The sequence below is a fragment of the Onthophagus taurus genome, chromosome 7, assembly GCF_036711975.1.
Source record: "Onthophagus taurus isolate NC chromosome 7, IU_Otau_3.0, whole genome shotgun sequence".
NCBI lineage: Eukaryota > Metazoa > Arthropoda > Insecta > Coleoptera > Scarabaeidae > Onthophagus > Onthophagus taurus.
Window position 1 is genome coordinate 3,842,360 of NC_091972.1, and position 24,657 is coordinate 3,867,016.

The 24,657-nt window shown below is 34.3% G+C and overlaps 2 protein-coding genes across 3 annotated transcripts in view; both read left to right on the forward strand.

Moving 5' to 3' along the window:
* LOC111420849 (shavenoid) overlaps positions 1–24,657 on the forward strand; it is a 372,982-nt gene that overhangs the window by 264,932 nt on the left and 83,393 nt on the right. The window lies entirely within an intron of this gene.
* LOC111416000 (G protein alpha o subunit) overlaps positions 3,187–24,657 on the forward strand; it is an 81,407-nt gene continuing 59,936 nt past the window's right edge. The window contains exon 1 of one of the 2 annotated variants that reach the window (XM_023047916.2): positions 3,187–3,769. In XM_023047916.2, the coding sequence (XP_022903684.1) occupies positions 3,652–3,769 (118 nt within the window). In that variant the 5' untranslated portion in view covers positions 3,187–3,651. Of the gene's footprint in view, positions 3,770–19,824; positions 20,472–24,657 lie in introns of those variants that run through there. The other variant, XM_023047917.2, reaches the window with a different exon arrangement.

The following is a 24,657-nucleotide window of genomic DNA, read 5'->3' on the forward strand; positions in this document are numbered from 1 at the left end:
TCTTTTATAATGTATTCTTTATTAAAAAAAACATTAAAATGAGTTCAAACATGATGTTGCTAGATATAATAATAATAATAATGCGTCTTCAGCCAGCGGTTCTAGTTTTAATTGTTACTAAGCGTTAAATTGTTGTCTATTTTTACTGAAATAGAACTAACATTAGACCTAGAACTAGACTCGTTTCTAGTTCTATATCTAGTGTTCGGAATTCGAGGTACTTCAAGGTACTTGACGATCTCGGATATCTAGATTCATGTTATTAGTTAAATTTTCTTAATAAACAATAATTTTAATTTTTAAATTTTAAATCTCTATCAAATGAGCCTAACGAAAGGACATATTGCCATCTAAAAAACTTCAAGTGTTATTCGTTGCTCATTTGTTTTCTGAAATAAAACCAATTGAATGCCTTATTATGGCAAACAAAATATTAAACAACTTTTATATAAATTGTTTTTTTATAAAGTTGATACTTACCAAGATATATATAATACTATATTCCATACATAATGGGCACCTGTATATGATACTGTATATCATACTTTTTATACTTATTATTATACTTTTATGTCAATTTGTTCAAGTTGGATAACCTTATAACCGATACTCAACGGACCTTGCTACAAAGGTATAAGTGCTTTGAGTCTTCTAGCTGTGAATTGTCCAGGAGTTTAATAGCCTCCATATTGATATGATGATAAAGTCTCTCTTCTTGCCTTTTAGCAGTGCTTATGATCATTTCAACCACTGCATCTATTTCCAATTATCAATATAGCTCACCAGAGTACCAGGTACCTGTTTCTGAATACTGCTATGAAAAAACCGTGGTTGATGTATAAATAAGTCAAAGATACGGATACACACATCTTGCAATTTCGCAAAAGGTTTCTGCAAAGCTCGCTTTTCTCCAGCAGAAGAAATTCAAGTTGTTACAACAAGCAGAAATTGTCGTTCACGGCATGAACTGTCTGAATGAGAGACGGTAAAAACTAATTATGGGTGACATGTAGCTAGGAACTTAAAAATGATTCGAATCTACTCTAGAGGATATGAAGAAAAGAACCATTTAATTTGTATGTTTGGTTGCGTGTATAATACTAATAGCATATGATTAAACTAATTCTTATTAAGAGTAATTATTATTCTATTAAGATTAAATAATCATCATGAATAACGCAAATTTCATTTCTACGAATAAAATTATTCAGAAATTTCTACTTCCAAGAAATCCAAACATCTCTAATTAGCCGAGTTAACAACAGAAATTAGTCATATTGTTCAAATACACTAAATATAAATTTGTCATTGTTTTTAAGATATCCTCATTTATTTACTTGTTTCATTTTAACATTTTTCTTTTTTTGATCTCAGATTATTTATCAGAAAACCCTCTGAGTCATTCCGAATCGATATTTTACGCATTCGTTCCAGTTTATATCAATATGTATTTTCAAAAAAATGATCAACTTTTATCATTTCTTAATTTTTAACCGTTTCGATGAAAACAACATTTTTATTTAATCTCTAATTTTTACAAACAAATTAAATAAATGATAAAGAAGGTAATGATGATAACAATTCTTAAAAATGGTATTAAATTTTCTTAAAATAGATTGTATTTGAATGACTCAATTAAATTTTCGTAAAATTTACTTCAATTTAACACTTCTTTAAAAAAATTAGGTTAAGTTTTTTTAAATTAGTCCGTTTTTATCTAATTATTGTGAAAACTTTGAGCAATCAATAATATTATTTAATAAATTTAACGTGATATTTTTCATTTTGATTAGATAAATCTTTTTATAAATAAGTTACAGTGAAGGACAAAAGTTTACGTACTAAAAATAAATTATTCATATTAAGTTCACGAAACGACAGTTTTTAAAACTTTTTGTATTTCGTTGACCCTCCTTGACATTCTTTATTCCTTCTCCTTTTTGCTGTTATTTCCTCCTATGATTTCACTAATGCAGATTTCAATGTGTTATAAACATGTTTAATCGCATTTAAATCCTAGCTCTGAAGAGGTGTATTTAGCTGCCTGGGTGCATAATACTGTATTTTTGTAAATCCAGTAATCCCCAACATCCCAGCTTTCCATTGATGGCTTTAAATGTTGTTCTAAAATGTATTTGTATTGATATTTGGATGTTGCATAACTCCCTAAACCATGACACTGCCTCCGCTGTTCTTTAGGGTTGGTAGTAAATTTTTCAGTTCTATCGCTAAGTATCGTCTCCTAATTTTTGCTCGACTACAGTTTTAGGCGTTAATTTTAGGGTTTTGGTTAATATCTCTTCTAGATTTCTTTGGCCAGCTTGTTTGAACTTTGCTATAAAAGGAGCAACCTCATTGTAAATTTTATATAGATCATCCTAGACTTAGATTTACAATTTTGGCAATTTCGCCATAAATTCTTTTCGATGTTTTACCTTATTACGTTACAACCCGTTTTGGGTTTTGGTCCGCTCAGTAAATTTTTGCCATTTTGTCTTACATCCATTTTTCACTTCTTTTTTTGTCTTTCCCTCATTTTTCTGCTCATTGGTTTCCAGTTAAGTACCCTTTTTGGGCTTCTGCTCATACGCATAGTATGCGATTTTTAATGCTTGCTAGGGATTTTCAAGGAGCTTCTTGTCCGACTTAGTATTATCCTCATAAATGAGTATTTGGGTGCTCTTGGTATCTATGTAGCCTGTATTGGAGGCCTTTCTAAGTAATGCTTCTAGTACCAGAAGTACCAGAACACCAGCGTGGATATGGAGGGCCGCTGTATATTAATTGCCTTCTCTCACTACAGCCACAATTATGGATGATTTTTTTTAATTTAAATGCATTTTGTATGTAGACTGGTGTGAGACTTTGTGTAGTGTTAATTTTTGAATTCTTTGATGAACTTCTATTATGTAGTTAATGGTGTATATAAACTTTTGCTCGTCACTATAAAAATTCGTTATAAATTTTCAAAATATATGTTTTATATGCTTTTTTTTAAATTTTTATATAATGAAGCATAAGAAAATCTTTTTAAAACAATAATTTCGAATGAACAGAGATATTTTAGTCATAAAATCGCCAACGAAACTACTTTCGCCTCTCGTTTTTCGATCATGCGTCGACATAAATTTCTGTTGCACATGCGCAAATAAGCCGGCGGCTCTCATCGAACGTCCGAGCGTCAGCTCCGCACGGTCGGTTGTCAAATTCAGCGCCAGTCCTTCAGCCGCGTCTCTTTAATCATTTTCATAAAGATTTAAAACACTCAAAAATAAAATAACCCGGGAGTTTTAATCCTAGAACTCCACATCGCGGCCAAGTCATTTTTACACTGCACGGATTATAAAAAAAGAACTTTATTAGAAGAAACCGGGTACAAAAAAAGGGGTCGGTCAAATAACTAAAATAACACAGTTCTTTGACCATTATTGTGTGTGCAAAAAAAAACTTGAATATCAGGAACGATAAAGACCTGGTGGTTGGGTAGTGATGCGTTGTTTCTTGTGGTTGCACGTGTGAAAGGGGGCTTGAGCAGTAAACGGGGAGAGAAGTTAGTTTTGGTGGTGACTAGGTTTTTTTTTTATTTTTTTTTTCGATAAAAGGGGTGATTGAAAAACCGGCGCGACGTTTTGTTCGGAGGGTTCGTGCAAGATGGGTTGCACCTCATCGGCGGAAGAAAGGGCAGCCTTAGCCAGAAGCAAACAGATCGAGAAAAACCTAAAGGAGGATGGGATTCAAGCAGCGAAAGATATCAAACTGCTCCTACTCGGTAAGTTATCATGAAACAAATTTGGGGGATGTAGGGCGGCGGTTCGATGGCTCCCCCTTTGGTAGTTGTTAGGTTGGGCGCGGACCTTTATCCGTAACCAGGCGCCATCTATAAAGGGCGAAACCCTCCCATATACTATATAATACATTTTTAATATATATGTATGTCTCAATGTGTTATATATCATTTGTATCAATCTATACTGTTGTAATTATTTGTTATATGAATTAATTAATTTTAAATTCATGATTGAATGTTTTTTTATACAGGGTCATACAAAAAGTCTCCATTGAATATATACCATTTAAAATCAATTATTAATAATTTTGATAACGCTAAAATTATTATCACAAATGTGAATGATAATTTTTGAAAATACAACTATTAATAAACTGTGAATCATTTGATTAATCGTTTGATTATTTTTAAAAATGTTTTACAACAATTTATGACCAGCTTGAGTATAAGAAGGACGGTATATAACCATAAAAGGAAATTTTCTGTAATGAGCAAAACAAGTGGAAATGCTAATAAATCCTAAACTTAAAGAAACTCCTAGAAATGGAGCAATGTGTTATTATAGTATTTTAATGCTCCTTGAATAACCACTTTATATTATTCCTAAAATGTTTATGTACATGACTGGCGATTATTTACTTTTTCGGAAAAAAAGTCTTTTTATTTAAATATTGTCTCAAAAACTTAAAATATTAAAACATGTGCTCTAATTACTTTAATATAGACAAATTGAAATGGCTCAACTCTGTAGAATATTACATCATAAAATTGGGGCGGTTAAAGAGCAATCAGGTATAGTCTAAAGTTCAAAACGCTTAGACGATCACTGCCCTGGTACACATTATGTCTAGTTAGTGCCTTCGAGCGAATTCAATCCACTGGTTTAATCCGTTGATGTTCCAAAATGTGGTTTCCATGCATTTTGGGCGTTGTGCGTGGAAAGCCAATGCGGCAAATACATTGAAGTAAGATTTGAAAGGGTCTAAAGGTTGATTAGGAAGACTTCGATAGCTTGCTTCCAATAGATTTTTGATATCAATCTCTTTGAAGGCTTTTCCGATCTCATCATTAAATACAAGATCGTTAATTTCGTGGTGTGTTGTCTTACTAGCACCTGCTTTATAATATTATTATTATTATTTTATGGCTTTAAAATAATGTCTTAATGTCTTTCAAAACACAACATATTTTAGAGAATATTACATGATCTACAGGGTGTCCCAAATAAGCTGCCTCGGTCCATAGTCGAATTATGATTGAGTTTTTCAAAAAATGTTTCAAATAAAAATCGAATCATATTGTGCATATTTTAAAATTAGTTTCAGTAATGGCGGACTTCCGCTTCTACCGGAAATGGATATCAACTTTGTTATTTTAAATGGAACATTCTGTATATTATTGCATTTTTGGATTCTTTGTGAAATTTCAATGGTACTTTGTTGTTATACCTTAGGTTTAACTGGTATCGTTTTTGAATTATATGATTTTCGAAAAAAATGACATTTACAGCGTCTTATAAATTTGGCAATATTGCCGAAACTGTGAAAGCTAGAAAGATTTTGCTAATAGAAACTTATGCATTTGTATTACGGAGTTCTTAAGTAGGGATCTGTAATTTTCGAATTTTTTAATCATGGATAACTTAATTTTTTTAAATGGAATAATATACCAGTTTTTGCATAACTGGATATAAAATTTAATTTCCTTTCAGTTTTATACAGCTATCATGGTGTCTATCTTCAATGGTTTTGGAGATATTCCCGATTTTTCACTTTTTCCACTCTGTATAATATGCCAACCTGTATGTGTGTTAATACATGTGCTGTTGTGACGCATATAGTATAAAAACCATACCATCGCGTGCACATTCGGCTTTACACATTCAATAATACCGCTCGAAAAGACTATACAAGACCGTAGTTCCCCATACTCTCATCATTTTCATGAATAATCAATATTGGGTATTTGCTAATACACAGGCGAGGTACTTGCGGTGTTGCTTATTATAATTTTTGAATAGTGGTGTATATCACGAAAGAATTGCAATGAAATTGCATAGAACCCTCCACATGTCTCCTCAAGTATATAGAAACAGAAAAGTGAAATTCACACTTACTTAAAGACTTCCCTATCGACCGTTTGAGCGATATAATAACGAAACCACATTAGTTACCACAGCCAATTATAAGTTCTTACCATCTGGGGTAGAGTTCTGGCGACAACGTCAACGTCGTCCACGTAGACGTAAAGTTTTATTTATAATCGCCTCTCTATTACCTACGTTAGCATTCATTACTGTCTTTTCCAGGTATTTGTTGAACAGGAAATACGCCAACACGTCCCCTTGAATTTAGGAGTGACGTACTTACTTCTAAATTCTTTAAGATGTTATTATGTATTTTTATGTTGCATCTAACGTTCCTCATTGTTCTTTTTACCAGGTCTGTCAGCTTTCTTAGGATGTTGAGGTTATACAGGGTGTCCGGTATCTTCCGCATCAGAGCATTATACGGTTGTAGGATACATTATCTGAAGTGATCTTTCTAATAAAATTTTTTCGAAACGTTTATAATAAACGCACGGGAACTGTTTAAAGTCATCCGCTATTGTCCAATAGCGGACGACTTTGATTCTCTTCCCGTGTCGAATCTATTGGCAAGTATACGTGAGAAACGTGTTTTGGGTCAGGCCGAGGGTTACGATTTGCCATTGGACGTCGAAAAACAGTTCCCGTGCGGTTATTATAAACATTTCGAAAAAAATTTATTAGAAAGATCGCTTCAGAATAATGTATCCTACAACCATATAATGCTCTGATGCGGAAGATACCGGACACCCTGTATAGGACATCTTAATATAGGAATATGACGATGTTGTCTTACCAGAACATTGAAAGCCTTGACATCGAAAAGAATATAATAACTGCAAAGATTTTCATTTATCTAAAAACGTAATTTTTAAACGCAGTTTGTTTAAAAGGTTGTTTTCAGAAATAAATCGTGTCACATTTTCCATTGATAAAACTTTACCATATACATTCCTAGAATTTCCTCGGTTTCCTGACACATTTTCAACGTTTTCCTTTAGAAACACAATATTTCTCTTTTATTTTCTACGATCCATTTGGAGTGTAACGTTATTTTAGTGGTTTTAGTTTTAACGGTTACACCATAAACGCTTCTACGAAGAAGCTATATAAAGACATGTCAGTGGGGTAATTAGTATTAAAACGGGTACAATTAAGAGTGATCTAATTCAATTACAAAGCCGTGTTTGTACGTGAACATTTATGGCTTTCAAGTAATTGTTCTCGGTAACCAGGATTATTATAGTGGAAAGCTATGATAGCATTTGCGACTAAAATGAATTAGGTATATGATATATAATTATTATTTTAATTTATTCTAATTTGTAGAAAATGTTTTTAAAATGTCAAGGAATTTATTTGTGTGGGTCACCTCAACTCTTTGTATCTCTATCTGTGGCGTTCATTAGCATTGCCATTTTATTATTATTTAATCAAGTCGAATGGCGATTAAACGCCGACAATTGGCTATAAAAGGTTATAATTAAATTTTTACAACGTTATTTTTTATGAAAACATTTTGAAGCTCATTGTAATATTAAAATAATTACCAAATTGTTTAATAATCTCGTGATTACGCATTTATAATGATTGTATACATTTTTGGTGGATTACTCATATATTTTTATCGTTTACAAATTCTTAACCAAATGTATTGTTAACCAAATGTCTGATAAATAAAAAATTTATAGCTTAGATAAATTAATCTACAACATTAAAATCCAATGATTCAAGAAATATAAAACAGAAATTAATATTTAATCTCTTATTTGTTGTAATTTGTTGTATTTAAAAAAAATATATATTACAAGAGATGAATGATAGTGCTTGCCAAGAGTATGAGCGACTTGTCGAAACTTATGGATCAACTCCAAGTCTACAGAGTACGGTATGGTCTTCAAGTAAACATCTCAAAAACAAAACTAATGATCTCTCAAAGATGCCAAGAAGAGAGATTCTCCCTATAAACGACATCCCTATAGATCAAGTACCATCATCTGGCTGCCATAATTACCAGGAACTGTGATTCTGAAAAGGAAGTAACCTATTCGGTGTTCTTGTACGGCTCTGAAAGCTGCACACTGAACCCATTGCGAGATAAAAAGATGCTGTCAAAGATATGGTGCTTTTGAATACCATCAAAGAAAGAAAGCTGAACTATTTGGGACGTATAACAAGAGGTGAGCGATACCACCTTCTTAAATTGATTACAGAAGGCTAGGTAGGTTGCACCTCACTATAATTCTTCCAAGCAGCAACATCAAAAGTCATAATCTCCAATTAGATTGCCAACCTTTGTCTGTAGACGGCGCAATAAAAAGAAGAAAAGTCTTCTTAGCATAGAATCTAACAGGTCGACTCCACCCATATAGTTATTGTATACTTCTATGTATTTGGGCCTAGAAAACCTTCTTACTTCAAATACTGGTTGACTTTTCACATATGTTGAAACGGTTGTAATTAAATAAATGCACCTCTTCCTCACTTCAGAGCTGAATACAGGCGATGGGAATGAAATATTTGAGGTATGTATGTCCTTGGGATGGCAAGAATCGATAGAGTGAGAAACGAGGAAATTAGAAGATTTAACACGAAGCCTAAGTATGGGCATAATATATGGTGAGAATGGAGGACACTAGACAGGTGAAAAAGATTTGATTAACCAAGACGAAGGGTGCACACAAGAGAGGCCAAGTGGAACAATAGTGTGAGAGTGATCTTGGCAACTGATGGTAAATCCTGGACAAAAAATGGATCACACAAAAATCATGAGACGGAAGTTGGTGAACTCACAGGAATTTTCAATGAATTGTTCCAGTAGCTTCAAATAGCTGAAGTGAATAATTGATATAAAATCATCATCAGGAAGGTTTAAAAATGTTTCTTCCCATAATAACTTGTTTTTGCTTCTTCTTTTATTTGGTCTTCCTTGTGGAGCAGTTGCTACATTTGTCTGGCACCTTTGTTATTCTGTTGACCTTTTGCGTAGTATACAAATAGCATCGCAAATTATGCCAGTTATGACACAAGTCTTACAACCATCAAAGATACGATACGCTTCAGGCCGGGAGGTGGCTGCCCGCAGGGAGGGGTGTTATCTCCCCTGCTTTGGTCCCTCCTAGTTGACGATCTGATTACGATAATCGAAGCCGTTGGTGTGGAAATACAAGCTTATGCTGATGACATAGTCGTTATGGCCAAATGAACCTGTTTGCCGAGGATATCTAAAGTCCTCCAGGTGACCCTAGATACCATTTGCGCTTAGTGTAAGGGAGAGAACCTCTCAATAAACCCGCAAAAGACAATTGTTGTACCCTTCACCAGGAAGCGAAAGTTGGATGGGCTAATCCGCCCAACTAGTCAAGGTGAAGAAATTCCTTTCTCAAAGGAAGTCAAATATCTAGGAGTAATCCTAGACAAAACCCTGTCATGGAATGGACATTTGCAGGGAGTTTTGCACAAAGCTAGACTATCCTTGTGGACTTGTCGCAGTCTTTGTGGAAAAAATTGGGGTCTTACCCCTGAAAGACATACGGAGCAGCAGCCTGGTATAGGAAAGTCCGACAGACTTCAGTTATTAGTAAACTTTCACGAATTCAACGAGTAGCTGGATTGGCAATATCTGGTGCGATAGGCACAACGCCAACTCTAGCAATGGAGGTTCTGCTTGGCCTATCTCTTCTGCATTTGCATATAGAGAAAGTGGCTAGAACAACCATTCACAGATTTAAGCAATATGCTCAAAACTGTTCCGACATGTCCTACCAATGGGCTGTGGAAGACATTATAAGCACTGATATTGTGCTATCAATGCCGTCAGATTTGGCGGTATCACTATCAGTGATTAATGCTCGATACCAGATTGTACTGCCTGAGCGGCAGTCTTGGATCGAAAATGAAAATTCTCTGGTTCGGGCAGACATTTGCTTGTACACAGATGGATCAAAAACGCCTGAAGGGGTAGGAGCAGGAGTATACTGCCAGACACCTCGAATTAAGCAAGCCTACAGCCTGGGTACGTACTGTACTGTATTCCAGGCGGAAGTATTTGCTATTGACATGGGTGCTAAAATCCTTCTTGAAAGAGGGGTGAAGAACATGACAGTACGAATTTTCTCAGACAGTCAAGCCGCTCTCCAGGCGCTGCAAGCCGTGAAAACAGTGTCGGCTCTGGTTAATGATTGTAAGAGAACATTAAACACACTGAGTTGTGATAACAGAGTCTCTCTGATCTGGGCCCCGGGTCACTCTGGGGTTGCTGGCAATGAAGCGGCAGATAAGCTAGCACGAGATGGCAGCGCTGAAGCGTTTGTGGAGCCGGAACCAGCAGTTGGTGTATCATTTGCGATTGCCAAATATAGGATTGGACTGTGGGCTGAAGAGAGACTTCGCCTACTGTGGACCAGTTCTCCTGGAATGAGACATGCTAAGGTGTTTATTAACATCGCCACTGTCAAACCCGGGAATATTTTAGGACTTGCCCGTAGTAGCATAAAAGTTCTAATGGGTGTTTTTATTGGGCACTGCCGATCAAAAGCACACCTCAACTTGTTGGGTTTAGCCGATGATGTTGAATGCCGACTATGTGCGGAGGAAGCAGAGACGGTTGAGCATGTTTTATGCCACTGCCCTGCCGTTAACCGTATCAGATTCTCGATTTTTGGGTCGCAGTTTATCTCCTCAAAAGATCTGAATGACCTTTCGCCGAGCAAGGTATTAATGTTCGTTGAGAGCATTGGACTGCACGGTGAAATTTGATAACGATATCTATCGGGGTACGATAGATCCTTAGGGTCGCGGTGCAAGGTTGGTTGGTCCGCCTACCCGATATGTATTCTATGTAATGTAATGTAATGTAATGTATAACAAGTCTTCAGTGATACCAAGAAGTACATTATGGTCGAAATTTTTCCAAATACAGTAGAGCCCCGATTATCCGCGAGCGCATTATCCGCAGTGCGGATTATCCGCGAGTGCCGTGAAACATTCTTTTCTTTTAAATTTAATTTGATTTTCGTTATATATCGAAATGTGTTCGTGTGTGCTCGTGTGTTTATGCGAATTGCGCTCGATATTGATCAGACGAACGTGTGTTTCGACTCATTTTAAAGCGTGTTTCGACTTGTCACACCGTCTACAGTCGTGTTTCTTTGTCGGTGGTTATTAGCAGATTATTAGTTTGTTCCTGAAATAAATAATGGCTGAAAAACGAAAGAAGGTTGTGTTAACGATTCCACAAAAAATAGAAATGATTTCTAAAATAGAAAATGGCGCATCAAGAAAGCAGATGTGTTTACAATACGGGATTGGGGAAACAACAGTGCGAGATGTTTTAAAGCAAAAAGAAAAGTTATTGGCTTTTGCAACAGTTTCAAACAGTGTTTCTGGAATGAAAAAACGAAAAACAATGAAGAAATCCACGTACAGTGAACTTGACTCGGCATTAGCGGTGTGGCTAGCTCAAGAGCGAAGTGAAGGCACTCCTGTATCCGGTTCTAACATTGCAGCTAAAGCAAAAGTCTTCTTTGATTTGTTAGGACTGGAAGGAAATTTTGATGCGTCGTCCGGTTGGTTACATCGTTTTAAGAAACGTTATGGAATTAGGGAGATAGGTCTTCATGGGGAAAAGCTGAGCGGTGATCAACAAGCAGCTGACGATTTTCAACGTGATTTTGAAAAGTTTGTAATGTTGGAAGATTTGTCACCAGAACAAATTTATAATGCTGATGAATCAGGGCTTTTTTGGAAGTGTCTTCCCACTCGCACTTTAGCATTTGAAAGTGAACATAAAGCGGCAGGACACAAAAGTAGCAAGGAAAGAATCACAATCTTGCCATGCAGCAATGCTGCAGGTACCCACAAACTGAAACTTCTTGTAATCGGTAAATCTAAGAAACCAAGGTCTTTTAAGGGGACAAGAGCAGACAATTTACCAGTCGATTATTTCAATCAAAAAAAAGGTTGGATGAACCAGCAGATTTTTCAAGAATGGTTTGAAAAGATTTTTGTGCCTCAAGTACGTAAACACGTTGATTCAAAGAATTTACCAAGAAAGGCCGTTTTATTAATTGACAACGCGCCTTCACACCCTGCCGCAAGTTTGCTTAAATCTTCTGATGAACAAATTTTTGCAAAGTTTTTGCCCCCAAATGTTACTGCGCTCATACAGCCTATGGACCAGGGGGTCATTGCAACTGTGAAGAGGATATACAGAACAAAGTTGGTAAAAACAAAAATTGAAGAAGGTTACGATTTTAAGCAGCTTTGGAAGATGTATACAATTTTGAATAGCATTTACGATATTGCGTTTGCATGGGATTGTATTAAACCGTCAACCCTCGTCAAATCGTGGAGAAAACTCTTTCCAAATATTGAAGTAAATGTCAACCAAAACATTGGTGAAGAACATAATGAAGATATGCCTATCGCTGCACTTATTGACTTAGTGACATCCGTTCCGGGAGGTGAGAATGTAAATCAAGAAAACATAGAAGAGTGGCTGGAATGTGACAAAAATGAGCCAGGGTTTGAACGACTATCTGACGTAGAAATAACAAACAAAGCAATGGGAGTGAACGAAGAAAACGAAGAAATTGAAAGTGAAGAAGGCGAGGTGCTTGCGCGGATGACACATGAAACTGCTTTGCAGCATGTAGACGGATTGCTTCAATATTTAGAGGAGCAAGATGACGCACATCTGGCAGAAAAACTTATGCTAAGGAACGTACAATCCAGAATAAAGAAAAGGTGCTTCCAAAGCAAGAAGCAAAAGCTAGTGACCGATTTTTTTAAAAAGATGTAACTGACAGTTTTTGTCTACAGTACAGTTTTGTTTACAGTACAGTGATACAATACATATGTACATATTATTTTTTGTTTATTACTAGTCTTTACTTTAGTCTTTAGTGATTTACATGTAGAAGAAAGGTTTAAGTAAAATAGTCTTTATGGTGGATTATGTTTTGTGTTTCCACCTTATTTTTAGTCTTTTTCGGGTTATCCGCGATTTTTATTATCCGCGGCGCCCTTGCCACCCAATTCCGCGGATAATCGGGGCTCTACTGTACCTTATTTCCACATTTACAAACACCTAAAATAACGAGTTTTTGTCCAGCACGTTACAATCTATGTTCTCCACCTGAACTGTATGTGTAAAAGCGAGTGTGCCAAATATGAGACAGATCAGAACGGCAAAAATTTTCATCAAACTTGAAAATTTGTATTAGGATGTCCTATTTAGTACAAGTTTATTTTTTCAATTCACTTTTTCCTATTTCTTGTACAAAATTTATCTGGTTTAGAGAGAGATATAGAACAAAAAATGAGATTAAAGCGTGTCGTGATAAAGAAACTTTATCTGTTTACAGACGATAACTTGACGCCACGCCGGTAATTTTACCGAGTAAGGTTTAGCAATACCTGGATAGCATTACGAAGTTATTTCTTAGAATTAAAAGGAGTTGAACGAATCACATTGAAAAATACGACTTTTTTTAATTCGTATTGGAGTATGATTTTTTTTTTCAGATTTTAGACACCGACCGGTTACTATCCTGTAAAAATAGCAAAAGCATCCTAATATTTATCGTACGATCTCGGCTTCTAGACAACGTTTCTATAAATATTTTTTTATAATATCAACAAATCAAAGGAAAAAATTTCACTTTTGGCACATAAAAAGATGTCGAATGTCGACGATTGTGGGTTATCTAATTGTTATTGGAAGAGAAAAAATAAATTTTTTGAGTTCTATGTTGAAAAGTAAAACTTAAAGTTTTTTTTTTTTAATTTACCTTGAATTCTTTTTTTAGAAACATACAAAACTTCTCTGACAGTTTTATACAAAAGAAATAAAAATAGATCAGAAAGAAAAATGAACGTTTTTAAAAGAACCCTCTTTTTGCTTGTTTTCAGATCGTAAAAGGAGTTTGAGCCTACACCACAAAAAGGCTTTTTTTTATTGCTCCTTTTGATGTTTTTACAAAAGATGGATTGGGTTGGGTTGATTTTTTGTCTTCTTTTCTAATTAGTAAAGATGATAAAAGTTAAAATTAATCGTGAATCTTTTTACCTTTTTTTATAAAGTTTTATAAAAGATAGATTGGTTTGAACACAATTTTATTATTTCTTTTTAGTAATTAAATTAGAAGCTAAGTTTCAAATTTTCACTGAACTTGCCTTCCAACTTGGTGAAATCTAACCTCGTTTAAAGTGATATCGATTTTAAAACTTATAAAATTACTCTATAATTATACTAATTTCTCAAGTTTCTTTCTAAAAATTTTATCAAAAAATTAATAAAAAAATTTGTGGATTATGTGTCATTACTTTAATTTTTATCGCTCGTTACCACTGAATTTACTAATTAAAAATGACCATTTCGATATAGATAAGATTTTATATTTAGTAGTCATAAATCCGGCTGAGTTTTATGATTTTTTCTCGTGGACAGAGTTCATTCACTGATTTGTAAGTAGCGAGAATTGTGAACGTTATCTTAAACCATAAAATAAAAAAAAACATTTAAATAATATATCCTCTTAAAATGCATAATAATAATAAAGTTAACTTTTTGTTATTGTAATTTTTGTTGAGTTCAAAACTTATTATCTCAAAAATGAATAGAGATTCTCAAATACGGATTTCTTCCTTACAAAGTGCACACCTCCCTTTATGAATCACCAATGTTTCATTGAGATATCTTAAGAACTCGATTTTTAGCGATTTTTTAAAAATGATTCTAAAAAATTGTAATCTTTCAAAACCGATATAAATTCGGGTGAGTTCAAAAATTATTATCTCAAAAACGAATACAGATTCTCACATACGGTTTTTTTTCTTGCAAAGTGCACACCTCCCCTTATAAATCACCAATGTTTCATTGAGATATCTTAAGAACTCGATTTTTAGCGATTTTTTAAAAATGATTCTAAAAAATTGTAATCTTTCAAAACCGATATAAATTAGGGTTAGTTCAAAAATTATTATCTCAAAAACGAATAAAGGTTGTCAAATACGGATTTCTTTCTTACACAGTGCACACCTCCCTTTATAAATCACCAATGTTTCATTGAGATATCTTAAGAACTCGATTTTTAACGATTTTTTAAAAATAATTCTAAAAAGTTGTAATCTTTAAAAACCGATATAAATTCGAGTTAGTTCAAAAATTATTATCTCAAAAACGAATAAAGATTCTCAAATACGGATTTCTTTCTTACACAGTGCACACCTCCCTCTATAAATTGCCAATGTTTCATTGAGATATCTTAAGAATTCGTTTTTTAACGATTTTTTAAAAATGATTCTAAAAAGTTGTAATCTTTAAAAACCGATATAAGTTAGGGTTAGTTTAAAAATTATTATCTCAAAAACGAATAAAGATTCTCAAATACGGATTTTTTTCTTACAAAGTGTACACCTCGGTCTATAAATCGCCAATGTTTCATTGAGATATCTTAAGAACTCGATTTTTAACGATTTTTTAAAAATAATTCTAAAAAGTTGTAATCTTTAAAAACCGATATAAATTCGAGTTAGTTCAAAAATTATTATCTCAAAAACGAATAAAGATTCTCAAATACGGATTTCTTTCTTACACAGTGCACACCTCCCTCTATAAATTGCCAATGTTTCATTGAGATATCTTAAGAACTCGATTTTTAACGATTTTTTAAAAATAATTCTAAAAAGTTCTAATCTTTAAAAACCGATATAAATTAGGGTTAGTTCAAAAATTATTATCTCAAAAACGAATAAAGATTCTCAAATACGGATTTCTTTCTTACAACGTGCACACCTTCCGCTATAAATTGCCAATGTTTCATTGAGATATCTTAAGAACTCGATTTTTAACGATTTTTTAAAAATGATTCTAAAAAATTGTAATCTTTAAAACCCGATATAAATTAGGGTTAGTTCAAAAATTATTATCTCAAAAACGAATAAAGATTCTCAAATACGGATTTCTTTCTTACAAAGTGCACACCTTCCTCTATAAATTGCCAATGTTTCATTGAGATATCTTAAGAACTCGATTTTTAACGATTTTTTAAAAATAATTCTAAAAAGTTGTAATCTTTAAAAACCGATATAAATTCGGGTTAGTTCAAAAATTATTATCTCAAAAACGAATAAAGATTCTCAAATACGGATTTCTTTCTTACAAAGTGCACACCTTCCTCTATAAATTGCCAATGTTTCATTGAGATATCTTAAGAACTCGATTTTTAACGATTTTTTAAAAATGATTCTAAAAAATTGTACTCTTTAAAACCCGATATAAATTAGGGTTAGTTCAAAAATTATTATCTCAAAAACGAATAAAGATTCTCAAATACGGATTTCTTTCTTACACAGTGCACACCTCCCTCTATAAATTGCCAATGTTTCATTGAGATATCTTAAGAACTCGATTTTTAGCGATTTTTTAAAAATGATTCTAAAAAATTGTAATCTTTCAAAACCGATATAAATTCGGGTTAGTTCAAAAATTATTATCTCAAAAACGAATAAAGATTCTCAAATACGGATTTCTTTCTTACACAGTGCACACCTCCCTCTATAAATTGCCAATGTTTCATTGAGATATCTTAAGAACTCGATTTTTAACGATTTTTTTAAAATAATTCTAAAAAGTTGTAATCTTTAAAAACCGATATAAATTCGAGTTAGTTCAAAAATTATTATCTCAAAAACGAATAAAGATTCTTAAATACGGATTTCTTTCTTACACAGTGCACACCTCCCTCTATAAATTGCCAATGTTTCATTGAGATATCTTAAGAACTCGATTTTTAACGATTTTTTTAAAATAATTCTAAAAAGTTGTAATCTTTAAAAACCGATATAAATTCGAGTTAGTTCAAAAATTATTATCTCAAAAACGAATAAAGATTCTTAAATACGGATTTCTTTCTTACACAGTGCACACCTCCCTCTATAAATTGCCAATGTTTCATTGAGATATCTTAAGAACTCGATTTTTAACGATTTTTTAAAAATAATTCTAAAAAGTTGTAATCTTTAAAAACCGATATAAATTCGGATTAGTTCAAAAATTATTATCTCAAAAACGAATCAAGATTCTCAAATACGGATTTCTTTCTTACAAAGTGCACATCTCCCTCTATAAATTGCCAATGTTTCATTGAGATATCTTAAGAATTCGATTTTTAACGGTTTTTTAAAAATGATTCTAAAAAATTGTAATCTTTAAAACCCGATATAAATTAGGGTTAGTTCAAAAATTATTATCTCAAAAACGAATACAGATTTTCAAATACGGATTTCTTTCTTACAAAGTGCACACCTCCCTCTATAAATTGCCAATGTTTCATTGAGATATCTTAAGAATTCGATTTTTAACGATTTTTTAAAAATAATTCTAAAAAGTTGTAATCTTTAAAAACCGATATAAATTCGGGTTACTTCAAAAATTATTATCTCAAAAACGAATAAAGATTCTCAAATACGGATTTTTTTCTTACAAAGTGCACACCTTCCCATATAAATCGCCAATGTTTCATCGAGATATCTTAAGAATTCGATTTTTAGCGATTTTTGAAATGTGAATGAAAAAAAATTGTCATCATCAAAACGCGATAAAAACTTGGGTTGAGTTCAAAAATTATTATCTCAAAAACGAATAGATAATCTCAAATGTCCTAGCCTAAATCTTTTAATATTTTTATCGAGTTATCTTAAGAATTCGATCTTTAGCGATTTTTGAAATGTGAATGAAAAAAATTGTCATCTTCGAAACGCGATAAAAACTTGGGTTGAACTCAAAAATTATTATCTCAAAAACGAATAGATATTCTCAAATATCCTATTCAAAATCTCTTAATATTTTCATCGAAATATCTTAAGAATTCGATTTTTATAATTTGCTCTTTTTTTGTGTTGTCATTTTTTGCATTTTTTCATCTAGCCTCTTTTGATATAGTAGAAACCACGAGAGCTGGCAGTGACAGATCGCTTAAAAATGGTATGAATCAAGATATAGACGTATGACTTAGATTATTTCACCACATACATTTAAATTTAGGTTATGTTAGTAATGGAGGTTATATGTCAAACATTGTCAATGATATTATTTAATGATTTTCCTTACAAAGAAAACATTTTCGGCTTGTGAAAACACTAACAGATTCATGACAACGCTCACATGACGTTTCGATTTGAGGTTATAATTATAGAGTTACATCCCTTAGAAGAACAGACGTACTTTTTCGACGTGGCCATTTGAATTGTACAGCAGACATATTAAACTAATGCTATCTCTTTCTAACACACATTATTCTCTAGCTGTTTGTGAACTACGTATGGCATTTGTAAGAGTTCTCGTGGCGTCTACTATATTTATAAATACTTCTATACTTTTGGTATAGGTTTTTTTTTCTGGGTATTATCTTATGTTAGTTTTTAGGAAGTAATGTTCTGATCCGTATTCGACACTTACGATTCCAATAATAGACAACAGCTGTTCAAGATCATGGAACACTTTGAAATCCCAGCAAAATTGACACGACTTGTTCAGAGCACACTGACGCGCACCAGTGCGTGTGTATGCATACAGGGCCAAGTGACAGACGACTTTCTGGTCTCGCAGGGTTTGAAGCAGGGAGATGGGCTGGGCTCGCCCTTTTTAACCTGGTGCTGGAATATGTAATAATGGGGTTGGAAAGAACAGGCTTGCTAATTGACAAATCAGCGCAGTTGGAAGGTGCGTATGGAATGCTGAAGTGGTAGGGCTTAGGATCAACATGAAGAGGACAAAGTTACTGCTATAGACGTAGTAAGAAGCGGTGCCTTACTTTATATACCTTGGTGTAGAATTATCTGGGCTGGGTACAGAGGAAGGAGAAGTTAGAAGGAGATCAGTCCTAGCCAATAGAGCGAATTCTGCAAATGTCTTCGAGAAAAGGATTTTGAGGAGAATATTTGGGCAAATTCGTGAGGAGGATGGATGGAGCTGGCACAGTTCGTTCGCCTAAGATGGGCTGGCCACGTGATCAGAATGGGAGAAGATAAAGTGCCGGGACGATTGATCGATATGCAGGGAGTGAGACCTAGGGAGATGGTCAGGAGTAGGAATTGGAGGAAAGAGGCCAGGGACAGAGATGAATGGAGGCCAAGCCTCGATACGAGCTGTATGGCCATAGATGAATGAATGAATGTTCTGATCCGTCTTCTAAGCTTGTACAGACTCTATCTTGGATTTTTGCTTACTACATGATGAGACTGTTTATAGCTAATTGCAGAATGTACTGCGAGTCCAATGATCGTTTACACCGCATGCGTTAATCAATACGTAATTTGTAACGAGTACTTAAATTTAATTAAGTATCGATTTGATTTACACCGCCACCAATTGCTTAATTGTGGTTAAGGATACATTACCTTTAAGCTCACGAAAGTGATGATGTAATCATTACTTTAGCTTTAAGCTCAATGGATTTGAGTAATGATTTTATATCATAAGCCGAAACAATTGGATCCTTGTTTATAGATTCTTGGCATTACTAAAGTTCCTTATAGTTGTAATAGATTTCGTTAGATGGCGCTTTTCGGAACAATGATTATTTTTTTTTGATTTTGTTGAAATTTTGTGTGTAACATAATTTAATAAACTACTAATTATTTTCTCACTCACCCACTCACGAAATGAGTTATATTTCGTAACGTGTTACGTAAATAACTATAAATAGAATAGTTTATTGGTTTTATTGATGTATTTTTTTATAGCCCGATTAAATAAAAAAAATCTTAATAAAACCATCATTATGATGTATTTAGGATACCGTGTATAAACGAGAACGATTTCGTCTACATATAAACACCGGAATAACACAAAATAACTTTGTTTTGAGTTTGTATCCCCTCTCTATTAACGTTTCGCCTGAAAATCGCTTACCATCTGCCCGTAGTTGACAGCCAGTTCTTCCATACAACGCGTTCAACCAACTTTACACGCCGAGAATGCGTTATTTTTGAAAATTTCAAAGAAAACTCAACGATTTTTAAATGAAACCCAAATTAGAATGGTTTATATAAAAATTAAAATGAGAAAGTTTAAGTAATTAATTATAATAAGTTAATTATAATTTAAATTTTTTAAATCGTCATCGACGTGTGTTTGTGCTGTAGCAAACACGGCGTCACACACAGTGTTAATATCGTGACGCAAATATAAAACACCGTGTCAGATAAATCGATCGTCGTCGTCGTCGTCGTTGTTGTTGGGCGTGTGTAGCTGTGTGCAACACGTTGGTTGCTCCTCGTCGGTTTTCCCGGTTTTTCATTTTCAAAATTAACATTTTTCGGTTACCTAAAAACGATAAAATTAAATAAAAGTGATGTTTTTATTAAAATAAATCGTTTTTTACAACTATTTTTAAATTGAAAAAAAGTGGGTGTTCTCGATAAGGATAATCACAATCTACAAGAACCATTTTTTGTGCGGAAAAATTATGCGGTGTTGTGCTGTTTAATTATTTATGAGTGTAAATTGTTAAAAATAATTAAAATTCACGTTGGCTGTTGTTGATTCAAACGTCGCCGTTCGAATACGTTTATAGCAGGTTAAATTACCTGGTAATTATAAGTATATTTATTATCCTTGGATTGGATAATATTGTATTTTTTTTTGTTGTTTCTTTGGTTTGAAAGAAAAAATTTCTTTTAAGAAATGCACAAAACGTAAGTTTTAACGAAGCAGGAAAAAAACGATGTAAAAGACTTCCTTACGTGTGTGTCATGGTCTCGCAAATAAACTCATAAAAAATGTTATCGTTTAATCTATTTAACATTTTAAAGATAAAGAGTAAAAAAATTTTAATAACCGGATATTAATATTTTTTATAGGCTCTTTTATACTATGTAAATTTGAAATGCAACAAGTGGTTGTTAAATTTAAAATATCGCGCTTTTTGAAAAGTAATTTTCGATTTTTTTTTGTTTGAATAAATCAATGAAAAATCAAGGAAAATATATGAATAATAAAATTTATTTCCAATTCCGCACTTTGGTCTACCTGGTACAAAATAGAAACGAGTTTTTTAAAAACTTTTTAATCTTCCAAAGCAACAACAAAAAAATTCTGCAATGTATAGCATGTTTTAAAACTATGTATTAAAAATTTTTATTCTAATTCGAAATGAAGAAAATAAATTCTTCGAAAAGATCATCATTCGTTCAAATTCATTAATAATTTTATTATTAATCACAAAACATTTTAGGTCGACTTTAAAGTGTGATTCAATTGACATTAAATTTGCTTGTTTAATCCTATTTTGAAAGTGTTAATTTTAGAGATAAAAATGTTTAATTACATTCATACACTTATAGATAATCAATAAGTAAATAGTTTTGGAAAAATTATAAAAAATGTATTTCTGACGTAATCGTTTCGAATGTTTCTCGGTTAATTTATCTGGAATGTTTACATCTAGTAAAGGAAACTATCTTCTTTTTGATGGAAAACTCCGTTCATCGAATTCAGGTTCATATTTAAAATGTTCTAGAATCTTCTTGCATTCCTTTGGTCTTGGTAGATGTTGCTCTAAAAAATCGATCTTAATCTTCACCTTATGCTGACTGACTTGTTAATCTGTTTTCTCACATTGTTTTTGACATCTCTATAAGACAATCCATGTTAATAATAAATGCAGGCTGTTACTTGCTCCATCATGTGGGTAGTCACTTCTTACAAATCTCCACGACTCCATAATTTTTGTTTCGAAAAACATCGCAAAATTGGCATCAACCACGTTGAATTAACAAAACCGCAGGTAACACGCACTTCGCAACAAACAGATTGATTAAGAATCAAAACCAAAACGATAAAATGGCATAAACGTGCGGGAGAACGCACCATTATCGATAATCTATAACCGCCAATAAACAGCCAACCTAACACTATTCACTCATGAAACCTTCCTAAGTGGTGAAAGAGAAAAACAATACGAAAATGCGGCAATATAAAATGCTGACCAAGCAACTGGAACCAAATAGACCCAAAAGAAGAGTCATCAAGAGGAGGTGCACTGATCATGCAAACTGATTAAATGTCACTGACATTCTGAACGTCAGAATGAAAATTGACGAAATCAGCTGATTGCAGATTCTTTTTTTGCAGAAATTAGCAAATTATGGATGCACCTTCTAAGTTTTAAGTCAAAAGTACGTCCCGTAGAGATGTGATGTTCTACTAAGGCCGTACCATTTGACTTTTTTAGCTTACAATCCCTTTGATGTTATTTGAGTCTATTTTTGAGATGTTAGCTGCCCTGACAGTTAACCTTATCAACCAGGTTAGATCTGAGACTATCTTTAAAACCTATAAGATGGATAGGGGGAAGTTGTGGGAAGAGATGGGGAGGAGGGGGATAACGGAACACCTAATTGCGAGAGTGAAGGAAATATACATGGAGACGATGGCTAGGATAAAAGTGGAAGATAAGCTGAGCGACGTGTTCTGGACGACGAAGGGACTGAGGTAGGGATGTCCGCTGAGCCCAAGTCTGTTTGCACTGTATACGGCGGACCTGGAGGAAAGATTGGGGAAGGGGCGGATGGGAGGATTGGTGGTGGGAGGTAGAAAGGTGCATATGTTAGCATACGCGGATGACATCGTGGTCATGGCGAGAGAAGCGGTGGAGATGAAGGAGATGAAGGTGGGAGAAAAAGAACAGAAAACTGGAGATGGGAGGGAAAGGAGATCGAGGAGGTTAGGGAGTATACTTACTTGGGGTATGTGTTTAGGGAGGATAACAGGGAGGGGTCTCATGTGATAGCTATGGCAAAAAAGGCGAATAAGGTGATGGGACAAGTATGGGGTTGGGGGAAGAGAGTCTTTGGAAGGAATGTGGCAGCGAGGAAGATTATGTTTGAAGGTCTGGTTAGCAGTGTGATGATGTATGGGGCAGAGGTATGGGGATGGAGGGAGCAGGGACCGCTGGAGGACGTGCAGGCTAGATATTGGAGATGGGTGCTTGGGGTGGCGAGAGAAACACCGGGGTATATAGTGAGGCAAGAGGTAAAGGTGGATTAGGTCAGGGTGGAGGCGGGCAGGAGGGCAGTGAAATATGAAGAAAGAATAGAAGGGAGGCCAAGCTGCGGGATCCTGGGGGAGTGTTGGAGGGAAATTAGAGAGGGAAAGGTCAGATATGGGAAAGGACACAGAGACAACTATTATAGACGAGCGGGCTACTCGGTAACGGAGATAAATAGTAGACGAAGGGTGGGTAGGGAGATGTGGAAAGAGTTGAGAGACAGGGACCGAGATGTGCAGAGACAGGAAAGAAGGACACAAATAAAAGAGGGAAGGTATAACGAAAGATACGGGGACATAATTACGGAGGGGCTGCCTAGATACTTGTTATTGGAAAGAGATGAGGAAGGGAAAAAGTTGGTGGCTAGGTTCCGTTGTGGAAACAAGGAGAGAGCCAACAAATACTGGATGGCCGATGAGGAGAGGTGCTGTAGGCTGTGCAGGGAGGAATGGGAAACGTTAGAACACATGCTGAATGGGTGCAGTGAGTTGAGGGAGGAGGAGATGGACCGAAGGCAGATCTTAGGAGAGGGGGGAGAGGGGAAACGATGGATGAGAATGGTGATGGGGGTGAGGGGACAAAGGGATGGGTGAGGGGATGATTGGGCCGAGGAGCCGAGGGCGTGGAAATGGAGGAAGAGGGTAGAGAGTGAAAGTAATATTTGAATAATGTAAAGAGTTGTAAACAATTACTGTATACAATAAACTCTTAATAATATCTTTAAAACCAGAGAAGATGCCGGCTTGCACTACTTTGCAAACTTAAGAGGTTGGTCTTTGAAGAAACTGATAAGGTTGTCGGTGAGGTCCGGCACATTATTAACAAGAGGCACATTCAAATCGGGTGGGTGAGTCAGAAATACATCTATTGGGGGTAGATGAATCAGAAGAGAACAATAACCTGTTCAGTAAAGAAGGGGGGAAGACATTATTCACCAAGATGGTAGCCAGAAACCTCAGATTCTTTAATCTAAAGGTGTTATCATAGGTTCGCACAACACGGTTCTTCAATCGGAATAATGATACTCTTTCCTTCTCCTCCCCACCTCGGCAATTCATTTCCTCCATTAGGACTTGTTCTCAATTGTCCTCAATTTTCTTAGCATCTCATCGTTCTAGTCTTTGTCGTTAACTCTGAACAATTACCCAGATTTGTTTTCCAATTTTCTCTCTTTATTTGCCTTATTTTGTGGTTTGCTCCTTGTGCTTATGTAGTTGGTGTAGTTTCTTGTTGGAATAATTTTTTCTTGGACTAGCTTTCTCTTCGATGTGAACCCAGATTTTTGTTTCTATGATAACCATTAGCATTGGTGATCCTTGTGCCCAGTGCATCCACTACGATTTGGTTTATGTTGATTTTTAAGACCTGCCAAACATTTATCTATATTATCAAACTCTGCATTCTGATAAAACAGTATCTCACATATTAAGCAGATTTAACAATTTCTACTGACTCTTTATTTAAAAAATCGCGTTTTGCAGATTTCCAATTGCCCTGTTATAAAGTAATATTTGTTAACACACATTATTAAAATTAGAATGTCTATAAAAATCGTATTTGTTTGGTTATTATAACATAAAACCATTAGTAAATTGATTTAACATAAAATGGATGGTCTAAAAAAAATACCACTCTGGGTTTTAGCTTTAATTAAAAAACTTTTTTTTGTAGTTGATGTGTTTAAATATTCATCAAGTTATAAAAAGAACAAACTTTATTTTAAAATT